This window comes from Colletotrichum higginsianum, chromosome 4 (assembly GCF_001672515.1).
Source record: "Colletotrichum higginsianum IMI 349063 chromosome 4, whole genome shotgun sequence".
Taxonomy (NCBI): Eukaryota; Fungi; Ascomycota; class Sordariomycetes; order Glomerellales; family Glomerellaceae; genus Colletotrichum; species Colletotrichum higginsianum.
Genome location: NC_030957.1, coordinates 1,017,524 through 1,033,657, shown reverse-complemented (window position 1 = coordinate 1,033,657; position 16,134 = coordinate 1,017,524). Strand labels below are relative to the sequence as shown.

The 16,134-nt window shown below is 56.1% G+C and overlaps 6 protein-coding genes across 6 annotated transcripts; 4 read left to right on the top strand and 2 right to left on the bottom strand.

Annotated features, from left to right (window-relative positions):
• Positions 1-528: 528 nt before the first annotated feature.
• Positions 529-2,428, top strand: CH63R_05641 (Upf0183 domain containing protein; the record flags this gene model as incomplete). Its single annotated transcript, XM_018300616.1, has 2 exons — positions 529-871; positions 936-2,428. The coding sequence occupies 2 exons, from the start codon at positions 529-531 to the stop codon at positions 2,426-2,428; spliced, it is 1,836 nt and encodes a 611-aa protein (XP_018158466.1).
• A 625-nt stretch (positions 2,429-3,053) lies between these two features.
• Positions 3,054-4,123, top strand: CH63R_05640 (putative Glutathione s-transferase; the record flags this gene model as incomplete). The annotated part of the gene is made up of 3 exons (XM_018300615.1): positions 3,054-3,497; positions 3,588-3,928; positions 4,015-4,123. The coding sequence occupies 3 exons, from the start codon at positions 3,054-3,056 to the stop codon at positions 4,121-4,123; spliced, it is 894 nt and encodes a 297-aa protein (XP_018158465.1).
• Positions 4,124-5,762: 1,639 nt separating this feature from the next.
• CH63R_05639 (Upf0183 domain containing protein) lies at positions 5,763-9,518 on the top strand (the record flags this gene model as incomplete). The annotated part of the gene is made up of 1 exon (XM_018300614.1): positions 5,763-9,518. One exon carries the CDS (start codon positions 5,763-5,765, stop codon positions 9,516-9,518), a length of 3,756 nt encoding a protein of 1,251 aa, XP_018158464.1.
• A 1,378-nt stretch (positions 9,519-10,896) lies between these two features.
• Positions 10,897-13,168, bottom strand: CH63R_05638 (Phosphoinositide phosphatase; the record flags this gene model as incomplete). Its single annotated transcript, XM_018300613.1, has 3 exons — positions 10,897-11,067; positions 11,140-12,860; positions 12,961-13,168. 3 exons carry the CDS (start codon positions 13,166-13,168, stop codon positions 10,897-10,899), a joined length of 2,100 nt encoding a protein of 699 aa, XP_018158463.1.
• A 687-nt stretch (positions 13,169-13,855) lies between these two features.
• On the top strand, positions 13,856-14,263 carry CH63R_05637 (uncharacterized protein; the record flags this gene model as incomplete). Its single annotated transcript, XM_018300612.1, has 1 exon — positions 13,856-14,263. The coding sequence occupies one exon, from the start codon at positions 13,856-13,858 to the stop codon at positions 14,261-14,263; it is 408 nt and encodes a 135-aa protein (XP_018158462.1).
• Positions 14,264-14,826: 563 nt separating this feature from the next.
• Positions 14,827-16,104, bottom strand: CH63R_05636 (Methyltransferase; the record flags this gene model as incomplete). The annotated part of the gene is made up of 3 exons (XM_018300611.1): positions 14,827-15,120; positions 15,210-15,619; positions 15,750-16,104. The coding sequence occupies 3 exons, from the start codon at positions 16,102-16,104 to the stop codon at positions 14,827-14,829; spliced, it is 1,059 nt and encodes a 352-aa protein (XP_018158461.1).
• Between the last annotated feature and the right edge of the window lie 30 nt (positions 16,105-16,134).

The window sequence follows — 16,134 nt, the reverse complement described above, 5'->3', positions numbered from 1 at the left end:
TTGAAGCACATTTGACGCAGACGGAGGTGGAAGCTTCCATGCGGAGAGTCTCTCCGGGAACGAAGTCAGATGAAGACTCCGGAAGTGGAGGGACGTATTAGTGAGGGGTGAGGTGTGCTGAGAATGTTTGGCAGTGACGAAGTAACCATGAAGGAAATGTGCTTCACCGATGTTGTACTCAAACGCAGCTCAGTCCATCCTGGCAAAAAAAAACGAAGGCATCTGGGTTTGATGTAAGGGAAGATGTAAGAAAGGGCCTAAGTTACGGGTCCGGTGCAGCTCCACCCCCCACGTCAACCAGGTTGTGCTCCTGAGCTAGATGATCGACTGATAAGATAAGAGCTTTGGGCCTGACATGGAAGGTGGAGCTGATCGCACATGACCGGAGGACGCTAACACGAGTGCTGCAGCTACTCCAATCAGGTACTTACATACCTAGGTGGGTAGGTATCTGTACATGGAGTTGCAGCCCCGTTCGTCTTTGCATCTTGTACCTTTGCTAGCCGAGTGACATCTCGTTCCGCCCCCATGCCCCGCTTGTCCGCTGTCACTGCTGAAGCATCACATGAACCCCTCTGCCGGACCCGTGGACAACAATCAAACACAACTTGCGCTCTTCGCTGCCTCTACTGCTGTCTCTCGGAGTTTTCTCCTTCAACCCCATCCATATCTATCTCCTTCACAGAGGACATCGCACACGCACTCGATAGAAACGTTGCACACTTCCATCCACTCCAACGTGCAAAGGAGTTCCTGCGACGACTCTGCCCGGAACACCTTGCGGACCTCGCGCTGAGCTCCGATCACGTTCTGCCGATTATGTCGCTTTTCACTGCACAACTGCACCCAGGGCGAGCTCTGGGATTTCTCGGTTTGCATGAAATCTGGCCCGCAAGAGATACTCTCGGACGCTAACTCTATTGCCCGTCGACTAGTTCTTGGAGCGTCCTTGCATGATGTCTTGACACGACTGAAGGCCGAGCCGCAACGCTTTCCGCAACTCGACCTCGCCTACTCCCGCGAACAGCCCGTTGAGCAGCCCGTCACCCTGAGCCTCACCGCGAACGGCATACGCCTACGGTTCGACGGCCCAGAGCAACGTCTGCGACTGATAGAGATTGTCGACTTCACAAAGAACCACGTTACGTTTAAGGACCGCGACCTTGTGAAGCCCGCCAACTCCCAGGGGCCACCATCGTCGCCTGTCCCCGGAGAGTCCAGCTCCGGCCCAACCTTCCGACAAATCTACCACAGGCTGCTCGGGCCAACGTACGGCGGAGAGTTTATCCCGCCAACACCCGATGCCCCCGACAACCTGGGTAACTACATTCTTTCCTACCCCGGCGTTGCCTTTACCTTCCGACTGGCTGAATCAGCATACTCCCCCAACAAGGACGTCGTTTCGCTGCTGTCTTCAGCGGCGAGCCAAGTGCCCACATCCATGGCTGTTTTCAGCGGCGATTCATGGGCACAAGCGCGAGAGAACCTTTGGACTGAGATTCTTCCCAGTGTCAAGACGGTACCTGTTCTTCCAAGGGGGAAGGACGTGGTTCCCGACGAGATATCGCTGGTCAAGGTCCACGGGGGTGGAAAGCTCCAACTCTTTCGCAAGTGGACCAACTCGTCCGTCTGGATCATCCTGGGAGAGACTAGCCCACAAGAGTTGATTGCGGAGCTCGGCCCCCCCAACGCTACATATCGGAAGAACGACCAGAGGATGACAATACACAAGCTTCGGACGGCCAGCCATAGCAGAGCTCGGTCAAACGGCGCTGATCTACATCGGCCAGACGACCTGACTGATACCGACCAGTCGTCTGCGAACACCGGCTCAGACGATTCCAACGACGAAGCAATCGAGGAGGACATTGCTGGAAACGTTTCGGGAGAATGCTTCTACAACTACTTCTACTTGGGCTTTGATGTATTGGTGTCCACGCCTTCGCCACCGTCGAGACCACCGCCGGCGCAGCATGAATCCCATGTACCGCCCAGCAGGCCCATCAAGTCGGAGTCTCCTGACCGCCTGGTTGCTACGAAGCTGGTTCTTCATGGAAACGTGCCTGGCTCGTACGAGTTCAACAGACACCGCCGCTGTCGTTGGGAGATCAGCTATCTTGATGATGGCCCTCCTGGCACGGCGGCAAACTCGGAGACAAAATTCACCGAGATTAAGGATAGACTGAACGAACGGTGGAACAGCGCGTACCCTGATGGCGACACCAAAGCGCCACAAAGAGGCATGGTACTCAACCGGGGCTGGGGGGACAGTCCTGGCAGCAGCTGCGAGTTCCTCGGGGGCTGGGAAGACAGCGGCGCCAAGAGGCTTGATGGCAGCGATGATTCAACCACCACTCTGTTTGGGTTCCCCGGTCTCGTGTTTGAGGTACTCAAGAACGATCATGTCAACACGGTGACTGTGTTTTAGGTTTGAACTAAGCATTAAACCCGGAGGGAAGGGGGGATGGGGGTCAGATGTTATGGCGAAGTCGTGTGCAGATTCTTTGCGACTATGGCCGGGGAGACAAGTCTACGGGGATGGCTGCGATATCCCTACAAGCATGATGGCTTATGCTCAAATGCAGATGCATCGTCAGACACCACCACTTCCCTTTAGCCTTGTTATTGGCTTGTCGGCCAACTCAATATGGAACAGCTATGACGTGGCCGCTACCAGATTCCTAAATTACGAGGCTTCATCACCATCCGCCTGCAATAATCCATCCGATTTTGCGTTCATGCAATACAGAGATGGGATCGTTCAGCTTTGTCCTCGCTTTAGCTTTACCTGTCGGTCTGACTCGGGTTATGTTTCGGGAGCCATGGGCATTGCCACCAGCACCTACCATGTTGTAAAGCTCCAGCAGCTCCGGGTAGGCCGTTCGTGTTGGAACGCTCTCCCGAGACGGCGTCGAAAATCGATAAATAATACAGCCGGAAGCCTCTGTTAATTTCCAGCATAGAACAGTCGTCCTTCGAATACCCAGAGATACCCCAAAGATACCCCCCCATTATACCCCCTTCCCCCGTTCCCCTATTTCGCATTATTCACCATGAAGACCCCTCCGTCAGCTCAGAACGCCAAGCAAAATGCTCTGGCTCTCAAGCGATACCTTCCCCGCAAGCTCAGGGAAGCTGCCGAGGACGAGGCCGCGGTGGAGAAGGGAGTCGGACACGACCTGACCGTTTACAGCTTCGATCGTCCCAACGGCCAATATGGGTACACGCCCTTCTCGATTCAGCTGCGCCTCCGTCTCCGCCACGCCGGCATCCAGCACAAGGACCGTGCCGCCAACATCTTCCAGGCTCCCAAGTACAGGGTGCCGTACGTCAAGCTCGCGGACTCGGACGAGCTCGTCGGCGAGTCGCAGTTTATCATCAAGCGCCTGGTGCAAACCGGCAAGCTACCGGATCTCAACAAGGAGCTTTCTCCCTCCGACCTCGCCAAGGATGCCTGCATCCGCGCCATGCTGGAGGATCGTGCCTACTTCCTCGTTGTAAGAAAGATGCCAACCAAACACACATTACACACCCCTCTCGACAAGACGAGTCTTGAGCCGAATGCTGACAAGACATGTTTCTTCTAGCTGTACGAGAGATGGCGCGGCCAGTACGAGATGATGTGGCACGACGGTCCCTTTGCCCACTTCGTCTGGGGCGCGAAGCAGATCTCGACCCAGGCGGCCCGCGGCTATGTTAATTCACAGCTGTGGTTCCAGGGCGTCGGCCGCTACAACGACGAGGAGGTCAAGGCCTTCGCAACGGACGTCGTCATGTCCCTCAACGGCTTCTGCGAGACGTCGCTGTCGAAGCTGAGCCTCGACTCGCGGGAGTCCCGGGAGCCCTTCTGGATCCTGGGCGGTCAGCGCCCGTCCGAGGCCGACTTCATCGTCTACGGCAACCTGGCTACCATCCTGGGCACCACTGTGTAAGTGACTGGCTCGTCATACTTTCTCTCCTTGATGGTGTTGGTGAACGGTAGAACATACGTGCTGACGAGGAACGGATGCATAGCAACCCGGTCCATGCCGCCCTCATCCGCGAGAAGCCTGCGCTGGTCGAGTACGTCGGTCGCATCCACGAGCGCTTCTTCGGCGAGTACAAGTCTCCCGTCCACTCTTGAGTTTTGTTCTGGTTAGGGTGAGATACCCCGATACCCCCTTAGGTCACCCCAAACCGAAGGATGCTGTAGTGCGATGTATGTATTGTTGAATTTTTTTTCTTTATCGGGCCCGCAAGCACACGGATCCGGGCTCTGCGCTTGATTCTCGCATGATTTCTCCGTGTGTCTGCGAAGGAGGGAGGGAAGGGGAGGTGGAAGCTGGTTAGGAGCGCAGCAGAATACCTAATCCGAGTTTCCGATCTCCGCTAGAGTTTAATCACCTGTTCATCCAAGTCTCTCCGGTCATGACGTGTGCCGGTTCGGTGTTGTGTTGACACGAGGGGATGTCGGTGTGCTTGTGTGGCACGCATGATAGTTGCAGCAGTAATTCACCTACACCGCAAACCACCAAGTGAAGCAGGCAGAATTTCCATTGCACGGAAGTAGTAGGTACTGTAGACGCTGGTCGGCGGTCGATGGGTTCGCCAAGCTGTAGTCGAGAGGGGGGCGGGCGGTTGGGATGTCTCGCATCGGTCCAGACCAGGGAGACCCTTTCAGATGCAGATGGCGGTCTGGGCCGTACGAGTTTAGCGCAGATCGAAGATCCCCATATTTATTCTAGCGCTCCCAACGCCCTCTCTGAACAAGAACAAGAAACGAACTGAAAGGCTTGTGGCTGGGAAGCGTCAGCAATGTTGTGATGCGCTCCTTCAGCAAAGAAGGTGGTACAACACAAAGGGACCTTTTGTTTATTGCGCCGTTCGCTGTTTCCCCCTCCCCCACTTCGTCCCGTCCGTCACCTGCTGGGAATCGGCGCCCCGGAGACACAACCACCGTCGTGGAAAAACAGTATAATCCGCTCCGACAATTGCCGAATCGGGTGGGGTCGTTCTCTCTCGCAGGTGTGGGGTCATCCCGGTGGAGCTGGTAGCGCGTCCTGCTGCAACGCCACGGCAGAGCTACCACCTGGTGGGAAGGAGCACTAAAGCTGGTTTGGACTTTGGGAATCCTGGATCTGTGGAACTGTCTGTGTGCTTGCTGCCGCTGCCGCTGCCGCTGTATGGCGTTTGACCGATCCGTGAGCACACACTACTGAGGACAGACACTTGCCACTACCTACCTACCTACATTTGGTGTCACTGAACAGACACGACTGCCACCATCCACCATCCACCATCCACCATCCTATACTCTATACTCAGCTGACACATGTCAATGCCCTGTTTCGCCTCGGACGAATCAGCGCCATCATCACCAAAAATCCTCGTCACCTTTCGTCCCTTCACATGGGGTACCCGTCCTTGGCATTTTGAACTTGTCTAGCACCCCAACCCTCCCACCATCCACCCCCTTGCATCGAACCCCGACGACCATGACCGTCGCAACCTATTAACGTCCCTCATTTTTTCTCTCCTTCTTTTGGTTGCCTTCTTCCTCCTTGTCACCAACACCATCGCCGTCTTGACCTCCGTGTACGACATCCATCCACCGTCGACATCCAGGCGAAGAGAGAGCGACAACGACAGCGACAACGACAGCGTCAGCGGCGACTCCGACGACAAAAACAGCTACGACAACGATCACAACTCCGACTTCGACTCCGACAATAACCTGGTGAACCTCGAGACACCGCGACGGCCATGCGAGCATCTCCGTCGCCATGACGGAGAAGGATGCCGCCCAGCAGCGTGCCGTTCTGACGAGAAAGCTGAGCCCGCACTCCATGCCCGGCGATAGGGGAAGCAGCAGGGGTAGTTACGAGACGGGCGAGTCGAGTGCCGCTGGCAGTATCCTCCACGACACGACGCTTTTGCCGTCCCCCGACGAGCCCAACGGCCGCCGTCCCCTTTCGTCCAGCCCTCGGGATGCGGAAGATACGAATGGATACCATGGGAAGGATGCGAGGAAGCAACGTGCACAAAGGCATCGCTCTAAGGGGGCCTTTTTACTTCAAGATGCCATCCGTCACGAAGATGACTCCGACAGGGATCAGGCACCTCGCTTGCGTCACGTACGCAACCTTCCACCCAGCCGCAGGACCAATGACCATACGAGAACATCCGACAAGTCAGGATCCAGCGCTGGTCGCGAGGCCGGGCTTGGGCTTGCAGGACTGGATAGCCTGGCCGGACAAGATGGCGACGTTTCCCCGACGCAGCCTACACACAACCTGACGGTCAGGAAACGAGATGCGCCGAACGGCAGGCCCCTTTCGGGAACGAGCTTCACGCCGGCCGCGAACACATTGCTCGATATCGACTCTGCCCAGATTGTTAACATGGCCCTGAACCTGAGCGAGTCACGGAGGCAGGTATCGCGGAGAATAGCACCGCCCCAGGCGGTCCCGACCCTAGCTCAGCTTCCAGACGGGACGACAGGCGCCAACCTCAAAAGCCACTTACAACAGCAAAGAAGAATATCGCGGACGAGGTCTCCAGGGCCCGACAAGGCACTGACACCGCGGCTGCCCTCTACCGGTGTCCTCAGCAGCCCCTTGCAGGCGACGTTCGACATGAGCCGCGAGAGCACTTTTCGTAACCATTTCACTGCGTCGACCCTGGCTCGAGCGCAAAAGGCAAAGGAGCATTTAGAGCTCATGGCCCAGTACAGGCGGTTCCTGGAGCTGGTGCCTCCCATACAGCCACATCATCATCAAAGCCGCCCAACGACTGCCAGCCCGCCGACGTCCTCAGGAGGTGTTGCCAGAGTATCGACCTACGGTAGCTCCGACGGCACCGTACGGCTCGGTCGCCCGTACAACCCATTGCAGTACATTCGAAACAGAAAGGTCCGCGCTCGAGAGCGCAAGGCCATCGATGGGGAGGGCCAAGGGTTTGGAGACATTATGAAAGTCGCCGACTGGGTCGACGAGGTTGCCAAATGGGCCGCAACGGGCCAAACCGGCGTAGATGGCTGCACGCTTCCGCCTTTCGCAGACGCAGATGCGTCGGAGAACGCTCTTCAGCTGGCGGCGAACGCCAACAAACCACGCAGACCGAGGCTCGACTGGATCGTAGACGCAGCAGACCTGCTTGCCGATGCATACTGGTTGGAGCAGGACCACCACAAACAGTTGATCGAAGATCGCCATTGGCGGCGCATATTCCCCCAGAACGTCGACCTTCACAGACCTCTGTCCAGGCAAAACAACGAACACGGGAGCGAATCCGGTCGAACGTCAGTCCACAGAGAGAGCGAAGAGCTGGGGCCCGCACTCGACCCCAGGACCAGCAACCCGAAGCTTGTCAAGTCAGATACGGAGCACTCCACAGGCAGCGCCCGGGAGCGCGCTCGCCAGAAGTTGCATGACCTCACGGGTCATCATCACCACCGTCACAGCAGCTCGATGCACAGCCATCACGACTGGCGGCATGGCAAGACATCCTCTGACTTTTCAGACAACGAGAACGAGGCAAGGCCGAAGGATAGGAGGAGCCGGAAAGGCACACTCACTAGTAGCCATCAAGACATCTTAGAAAAGCAAATGCTCGAGATGATTGCCAAGGAGGCACGAGAGAACGGTCCTAGAAGACCAGGCGGCTCGGGCTACGTGACTCCAGAGCGACAGGCTGGCGCCGGGTCTTACCCGCCATCCCGACAACACAGCCGAAAAGCATCCATCGCGGAGGTCAGTGAGTCCGATGAGAGGAAGAGTAAGGACAAGCCTCGCTTCACCCCGTTGCATCTCCAGCGTCCGACGAGGTCTAGCCTGGAGATTCCAGCAACGGCTAGAAGAAGCTCGTTCGAGATAGATTCGTCATTACCCAACTCTCCCGACGGTGCAGTCCGCGGGGACCCTTTCATTCCGGCGCTTGGTGGAGATCTCTCACCAGGATCCAGCCGTGCCAACTCTCCTACGCGAAACCCCTTCGTAAAGGTCAGGCAGATCTTCCGCGAGCGCAGCAGGGATCGAATCGACGACCGCATCTCGGAAGAGAAGTCTAGCGCCGAGTACGTGGCCAGCGCGCCGAGGACACCGGTCGAGGCGTCGCCAGAATCTTCAGGAGAACGGAGGTCAACAGACTGGCGAGGGTCGTCGCAAAGCCCCTCTCGCAAGGTCGTACAACGCCAGACGGGCGAAAGCCACAAGTCTCACCGCAGCGTTGCTAGCGTCAAGCTGCGCAGCGACGACCCTGGCATTCGAGGCCTCTTCAAGGGGGCTCGCTTCGACAACGTTATTCGCGGTGGAGTGTCGAAGCTCGGCGATTTGATCTGGCGTAAGGAGTCGGACACTGGGGATCTCTTGTCTGAAGTTGAGGGCACGACGACAGATGAATCGGACACAGAGCAGAGGGGCAGACGAAAACGAGGCGAGATACCGCTCTCGAGGACGGCCTCGATTAGGAGTCAAGGGCTACGCCAGCAGACGACCAAGAGCTACTTGGACGTCATGCCCACCTTTGAATCTGCTTCCGCCAACAAGCTGAGGCACACGGAGAGCGAGCCAGCACACCTGCCAGACAACTCGCCGCCTTCGGCGAGCCGTAAGTCGCCTCGTTTCGATAGGCTCAAGCCACCGCGCATCGATATCATGAACGCATCGCCAACCTCGTCACCAGGCTCGCACAAACGATTGTCGGATGTCTCTGAAAGCGAAGTGTTGTCTGGTGGTCGCATAGCGGACGTCAAGGAAGCAGACAAGCGCCTCAACTCCATCATCGCCATGCCGCCATTTGTCCCCGATGGACGCCCCGGATCTGCGTCCAATCGCAGCCGACACTGGTCCATTTCAGACCACAGCCCCGCGCCGGAACGGGCTCCCATGTCGAAGCGGGAAGTGGCCCGTCTTCGTGCGCTGGTCTTGAGCTCTGGCATCAAAGCCATGGAAATCACTCGCCGCGCCAACGAGCCTCAGCTCGTGTTTGCAGATCGGCCGAGGCTGTCACAGAACGACTTCACAGTCGCCAACGTCTTTTGGCCCGAGGTGGCCAAGCTCAGCCCCGACCCGGCCAACGTGCGCAGCAAGGCCGTCTCCCAGACGGAGCTCTACCAGTTCGCGGCCAAAACCCTCGGCAACTCGATCCAGTGCGCCGGCCAAGACTGGCAGAAGGCGGCCGACCTCTTCGTGTCGGATACCGTGCCCGCTCTGCACCGCCGCGTGGAAGACGTCCGCCGGCGCGTCGCCACGGACCTGTCCGCCATGACGCGCGCGGCGGCCGACGAGGCGGACGAAACGAGCCGCGACCTCACCCTGGGCCAGAGGCTGAAGATCAAGCACACACTCGACGTCATCGAGACGATGCTGCGACGGCGCAGACGTAGGTTCCGCTGGGTCCGTCGCGCCATGTGGCTTGCGGTGGAGTGGGTGCTCGTGGGCTTCATGTGGTACGTCTGGTTCGTCGTCATGATCCTGCGCGTGTTTTGGGGCGTTGGCCAAGGAGCCGTCGGGGCCGTGAGGTGGCTGTTGTGGTTGTGAGCGAGCCCCCGTGGTTCGAATTTTATTTGGTTCTGTTCCTACTCTACGAGCGACAACTTCTTTCTGTCCGTTTTCATCTTCCAAGTTCTTCCCATCATCATCGCCGTCATCACCGCCGCCGCCGTTCCATCACCAGCACTGTCATTACGAAGCATAGCGAGCGGACGGACGGAGCAGACATCGCATGCGCCTCGGGAGTTTGTCGCGTTGCGAATACGGCATTATCTCCAGGTTCAACCACATTTTCGTACTCTTTTTTTCTCTCTCCTTTTTTCTTTTCTTTTTCTTCTTTTTTTTTCTCGTGTTCCTGAATACAGCATTGGGGAGCCTGGAGAACGAACAAAACAAAAACATAAACAAGAAAACCACCAAAAAAGCAACAACCCCCCGATGAGGACTTAAGCCCGAGAGAGATCTGAGGGAAATGGGGGATGGCGGATAGGGATAGTGGAGAAAAAGGAGAGAAAGAGAGGAAGAACAGAGAGGTTATGATACCCGAAGGGGAAAGAAGTGGGAGGATGTTCTTTTCCCTATATGTTGACTCTTTGGAGTCGAGTCGCTTTCTTGTTATTTGTCCGTCCGCCTGGCCCTCCATATGTCAACTACGCCAGAACGATCCCTTATTGTCCTTCTCGTCCTCTCGCGACACGGTCAAGCTGGATTGGCTTGTTCAAGCTTCCTTGGCGACTGCGAGGGGGGGGTTGGAGAGTGGTCGGCGTTTCCTTTATCCCGTTCTCTTCTGCTCCGACCGTACGGACCAGGCGCGGAATTACAATACAGTATATATAATGATGCATACCTACTTCATTGTCCCCATTCCTCTCCAGCTTTTGAGTGTGGTGCCTGAGAGCCAAGAGGATGGAAACACCACGGCGTCCAATGGTTGTGGCCGAGGGACCCTCCCCTCCCCCTCTCATTGAGTGTGGGTTTTGGTCATGATCTTCACGAGGGGCCAAGGAAACGAACATCAGGTTACCTCAGGCGGGATGTACCACGTCACTTGCTGCGTCCAACGGTTGAGTTGTAAGAAGACTAGTGGGACTAAACCGGAAGAAAAGATTTAGGTAGTATTATTCAGCTCTAAAAAAATACGTTATTTTTGCGACATCTAACCCATGTCGATGCCCTATGAGAACGACCAGCTCCCCCGCCCTCCTTATTCGAAATTGAAGCAGGGAATCGAGGGTTCTGTAATGACCTCCCTGCCGAATGTTGGTACAGGGCCCACTATCCGTTGCAATAAAGAACCCTTTTACGGAATCGTGCTCAACACACAAAGAGAAGAAATGCGGTAAGTGTGGATTGTGGACCTCGGCCTCAATCCAGAAGAGAAATAAAGGAAGAAATGAAAATAAAAGAAGGCAGAGAAAGGTTGCCCTTATTCGATTCTCTTCTTGCCCTCCTCGGCGTTGAGATACCTCGCGGTGCTGAGGCCGCGCTCGTGACGGGCGACGAAGGAGCCCAAGACGGTATCCTTGCGGGCCTTGGACATGTGCTCGGCGAAGCCCTCGCTGGCCCACGGTCTGGGGTTGAGCTTGGGCCAGTTGACCTGTGGGAAACGTGTTAGCTGACCGGGGGAGGGTTGATCGACATTGAGAGGCATGGAAACAACATGACTTACGTAAAGCATGCCGTGGCTAAAGATGAAGCTGGCGCACCAGGCCGCGACGGCGAGCCAGAAGAGGATGAAGACGCGAATGGTGACGACAGCCTCGGACTTGGAGAAGAGGCCGACGAGGACGAGGAAGACGGAGAAGGCGAGGAGGTAGGGGACGGACTGGATGAGGATGGGCCGGCGGTCGGCGAAGACGAGGGAGCCGCCGATGTTGGCGGTGCCGGGGGTGTATACGCCGAGGAAGAGGTCGTACGAGTCCTGGCGGGGCCCGTCGAAGAAGTTGTTCTTGAAGTAGCGAGTCACACCGATGCGGGCGTCCTGGAGGGCGCCGACCTTTGTGCGGTTGCCGGTGCGGGTGACGTCCGTCTTCATGGCGCCGGTGCCCGAGTAGGAGCACGAGACGACGTCGGCGTTGTCGGCCCACAGGTTGCGGAACATGTGCTCAAAGGCCGGGTCCTCGTCGCGGAAGGAAGAGCCGCGGGTCATCAGGCCCATTTCCTCAAAGATGCGGTCGAGCATGTGGCGGGCGAACATGGACTGGACGACATTGGTGCGGTCGAGGCAGTCCATGCAGTTTGTGCGCATGACGCTCGTCTGGTAGCCGCGCGGCTCGAGACGGCCGTCATTGGACCCGGGCATGTCGACGGCGCGGAAGTAGGCCTGGGAGTCGAGGGCGTCGCGCAGCTTCTCGACGAGGGCGTAGGCGCGGTGCATCTTCATGCCCTTGGTCTCGTGGTGGTAGTCGAAATAGATGTAGTGCAGACGGTCGAACTCGACGGCGCGCTTCTCGGGCTGGATGACGGTGAACTTTTCGTCCGTGATGCGGTCGCCCTCGGTGCGCTCCTTGGGGGACGAGACAAGCTTCTCAACCACCTGCTCGTACGTCGTCTTGACGCGTTGCTCGCGGCCCTTTTGGTTCACGAGGTTGATGAGGTAGTTGTCGCCGTAGATGCGGATCTGCTCGTCGAAGTGGGCCTTGGCGGCGGGCAAGGCGCTGTCGATGCCACGGATCTGGAGCTTGGGGACGTAGCGCAGGCTGTTGATCTCGGCCCAGTAGGCGGGCACGCTACCGCGGGTCTGGACGTAGGCCATGATCTGGGTCTCTTTGCCGTTGGCGCCGTACTTGCCGCTCTGCATGTCGGTGCTGCCGGCGAAGCCACCCATGGTACTGGTCGAGTCGTTGAAGATGGTGATCTGCTCCGTCTCGTTGTAGTTGGCGGCGTGGCCCTCGTCGTCGAGGCCGCGGGTGAAGTATCTAGTACCGCCGCGGTGTCTGGACCTGCGGGAGATGAGGGTGACGGTGACGGGGGTGCCCTTGAAGGTGGTCGGGCGGATCTCGAGCATGCCGAAGATGACGGGCAGGATGAAGGGGTCGACGGCGGGCTGGGGACCGACGTGGCCCCTGGCACCCCTCGTGCGGAAATCGACCAGGTCAGACTGGATAAAGCGGTTGAAGAAGAAGCGGTCGTCGGCGCGCTGCCAGAGCGGCAGGGAGGTGTCGGCCGAGGCCTGGCGCTGGAACGAGTTTGTGAGGTCGAGGGAGTAAGAGAAGTACATGGGGCCGTTCTTCATGAAGGTGTCAAGCAGGCCGATGAATGTGTCCTCGTCGGGGTCTCGGATCTGGCGCTCGCGCATGGGGAGGATCTCGGTGGCGATGACCTTGTAGACGGTATGGCCCTTGAGGCGGCCGACGGGCTCGGCCTTGGTAATGACAATGACATACTTGTCTGGCAGGAGCATGGGGAGGTCAGCGTAGGTCTCGGCGGGAGGAAGAAGAGTGAAACCAAGGCTCGAGGTGGACGGGGTGGTGAATGGGTTCCTTCTTACCGAGTCTAAGCTGGATGATGCCTAGAATTCCTGCGATGCTGGAAACGCGGGATACTCTCTTGCCTAGGCCGGCATCTCCCAGGCGCAGGTCGCCAGTGGGACGGTCGATGACCAGGGCGGGGGCATCGGGTGACGAGGGCGAGGTAAATACGTAGGAATCGGGGGCGACCTTGACATTGATGTCACGATAGGGCAGAGTCGGCGCCATAGTGACGGGCGGACGGTCGCAATGGTGTTTCGAGGGTGATGCCGGGCAGCAAGAAGAAGCAAAGGCTGGAAAAACAAGTGCGGAAGAAGTTGAGAAAGGGAGTGGATGAATTAAAACAGGAGGGGAAGCCTTGGTGCTTTCGTTTTCGTGCAGATGGTCGGTCGAGATTGTTGGCGACAGTCGCAAGAAGGAAGAAGCAGAACTGCACAGCCGCCCAGAGAGGCTTGAGGACAGCTTGAGGCTATGGTTGGTCGCTGATGGTGGTGAAGCCCAGTTAAAATGGCTGTCGTCACTGTGCAGTGCAATTCCAAGTTCATGCCCACCTACCTACCTACCTACCTACCTACCTTACCTACTTACCTACCTAAGTACTCAGGTACCTCAAGCTGGAACCCTGACACCGGGGGGTAGGGAAGAGCATTCAAGTATCGGGGTGGGACCCGCCCCCATTATTCCTGCAAGTCAGACATGTGCTTGTCAAAGTGGCTGTAATTGCACTACCTGAGCTAAGGGACGTGCTTACTAACAACATTATCCCCTTATCAAGTGTAACTGCTGTGCGTCGACGAAAAGTCGATGTTTTCTACCCCTCTACAGGTACTGATGTAATAGCAAGCTCCGTATTCGCTAGGTACCTGGTGACGACTGATCGAACCGCAAACCCCAGTCCAAGCAGCCTAAGCGGTCATGTCATTGAGCCCGACATCGTCGTCTTGTTTTCCATTGCGAACGCTGTTGGGGCGGTCACATACTTCATTTCGCAAGCACACGGCGCTCCACGGAAAGGCCGAGCTTCTAATTTTGGATGTGAATGGGTCCTCTAAGGCACGCAAGTTTGATGTATTTATCGGGCATCCGTATGAAGCCTATGCTATCATCGATCCAGACGCAGGCCTCGCCATGAAACCAGCCATAGCTAAGCAGACTGGAATGTTGTTCAAAGACGCAACACCATATCCGCGCACCGTCATCGAGGATGATCTCCCACGTCAGGACGCAACCAATGCCAGCCCTGCGACCCTATGGTTTTGGGGAGCTATTCACGCCGTCATCTCCCTCGACGGAACACCGGACCGTGAATACTGCTGGGCTTGAAAGAGTAGGATATGCTAATTGTAGCCCATAGGTGGTCTTGAAAAATCGTTCCGGGCCACCTGCTAGCGCTTGAGGTCGGAGAGAGCTCTGTGAACAGTGCATGTACAAAAACGATCTGTGAGGTACAGTCGATACAAAGCAGGACAGAAGGTGTACTTGAAGAGATGAAGAAGACTGATGAGGCCGGCAGCAAAGCTTGCAGAGATTTTCTCCGAAGCAACTTGCAAGCATTATCTGCAGGTCGTCTCGACTTTAGCAGCTCGTCAGGGTTTAGATTTTGTGGGAATCTCTGCCCTTCTTAAATGTCCCTTATCCTAACTTCTTTATTTGCCTTCCTAATTCCATCGCGAATCCTACCTTTGATTATCTCTCTAATCCTGTATTCAGTCCTGTCTCTATTTCTTTCCCTAAACTCACGTATTACTTTACAATGATCAGTTCCTAATTAGATAGCAGTAAAATACAAAAACATTTAAAGGACACCTTGATACACCCATATCTATCTCTGAGACACCATTCACAGAAAGATCGCCTCCTTTGATCTAGCTGTAATGTTTCCGACTCTAAACATCCATTAGCATTCTCCGGCGTAAGATGGACCCAACATCAGTTGAGCCATTGGGATCTAAGTTTTCAGGGTCCTCCTCAGCAGCTCCCAGCTCCGCATCAATCAGGTGTCCGATTCCACTTGCTTCAAGAATCGCCGACACTTGGCAGTGAGCTCTAAAAAACTCAGGGTCCGGGAGAGGATACCGTGGATCTTTTGAAGACAGTGTCATAACATCTTGATGTCCTTGAGGGGGCGTAGCCCCACCTATTGGCCAGGGTGTAAACCACTTGATCTCGTAGCGATGCATCTAGGTGAGATGAATCAGTGACATTTTGACACTGGAAACTTTCACAAGTAAACAAAAGAATCAAGGCGCAAAAGTAGATTTCCACTTACTTGCTGAGGGAGGGGGTCGAAGGCGATGAAGTAACCATCAAATGTAGCATGAACGCCGATAGCAAAGGTGACCAAGTTTTGGTATTGATTCAGGGTTTCCGGGTCAAATTTCCCCTTCAAGCCTGGGAAATAGCGGTATAACGCGAACCATAAAACATCGCTTGCTTCCTTCTGCCTTCCATCCGCATTATTGAACTTTCCAAGGCCGAGCGGAAGAATGTGCGTGAGATGTGTCCCTTGCACAAACGCATCAGCAGGCGGGACAATCTTTTTGTCGAAAGCGCTTCGGCGATCGAATATATGGCTATAGGCGCAGCGAAAGCCATCGCGCTGCAGGCAGTGCGCCTTCATGGTCTCCAGGCTGCGTCCGTTTAAGGGTTTAAGTTGAGTCGATGAGTCGGCGATAACGTCTACGATAGTTAGGACAGGCGATGAGGTAGCCGATACGTGAGATTTCACACCCCCAGCAAGCTTCACTTAGGGTAGATTTCAGTTAGCAATGTAGTATGGGAGAAGTGTTCGGACAATGAGATTATTTACTGGGCTTCAAGATGGCGTCAACTAAACGCTTTGCCAGGAGCTTGAGTTTGGCGTCATCTCGGCCAATAGTCTCGATGTCAAGCATCAACGCCAGTTGTCCATGCTTGGAGAGAAATTCCAGAAATACTTGCAGAATGTTGGCAGTGTTGTCGTCTGTCGAACTAGGCTTGTAAGACTCGACGATTTTGTTGGAGGCTTCGTTCAGCTTAAGGAGCCGGTCTGGATGCGTCAACGCTGTTGAAAGCTCGCGTTGAATGTCCTCGATTTCCTGCACGGAGAGGGGATGCTGCTGAGCTAGGAGAGTGCTCAAAACATTGGCAAGTGACCGCGCCCTCATTGGTGAGTCTGCCATCATGATTTGCGATTTTGTGATTTCGTTCTGAGC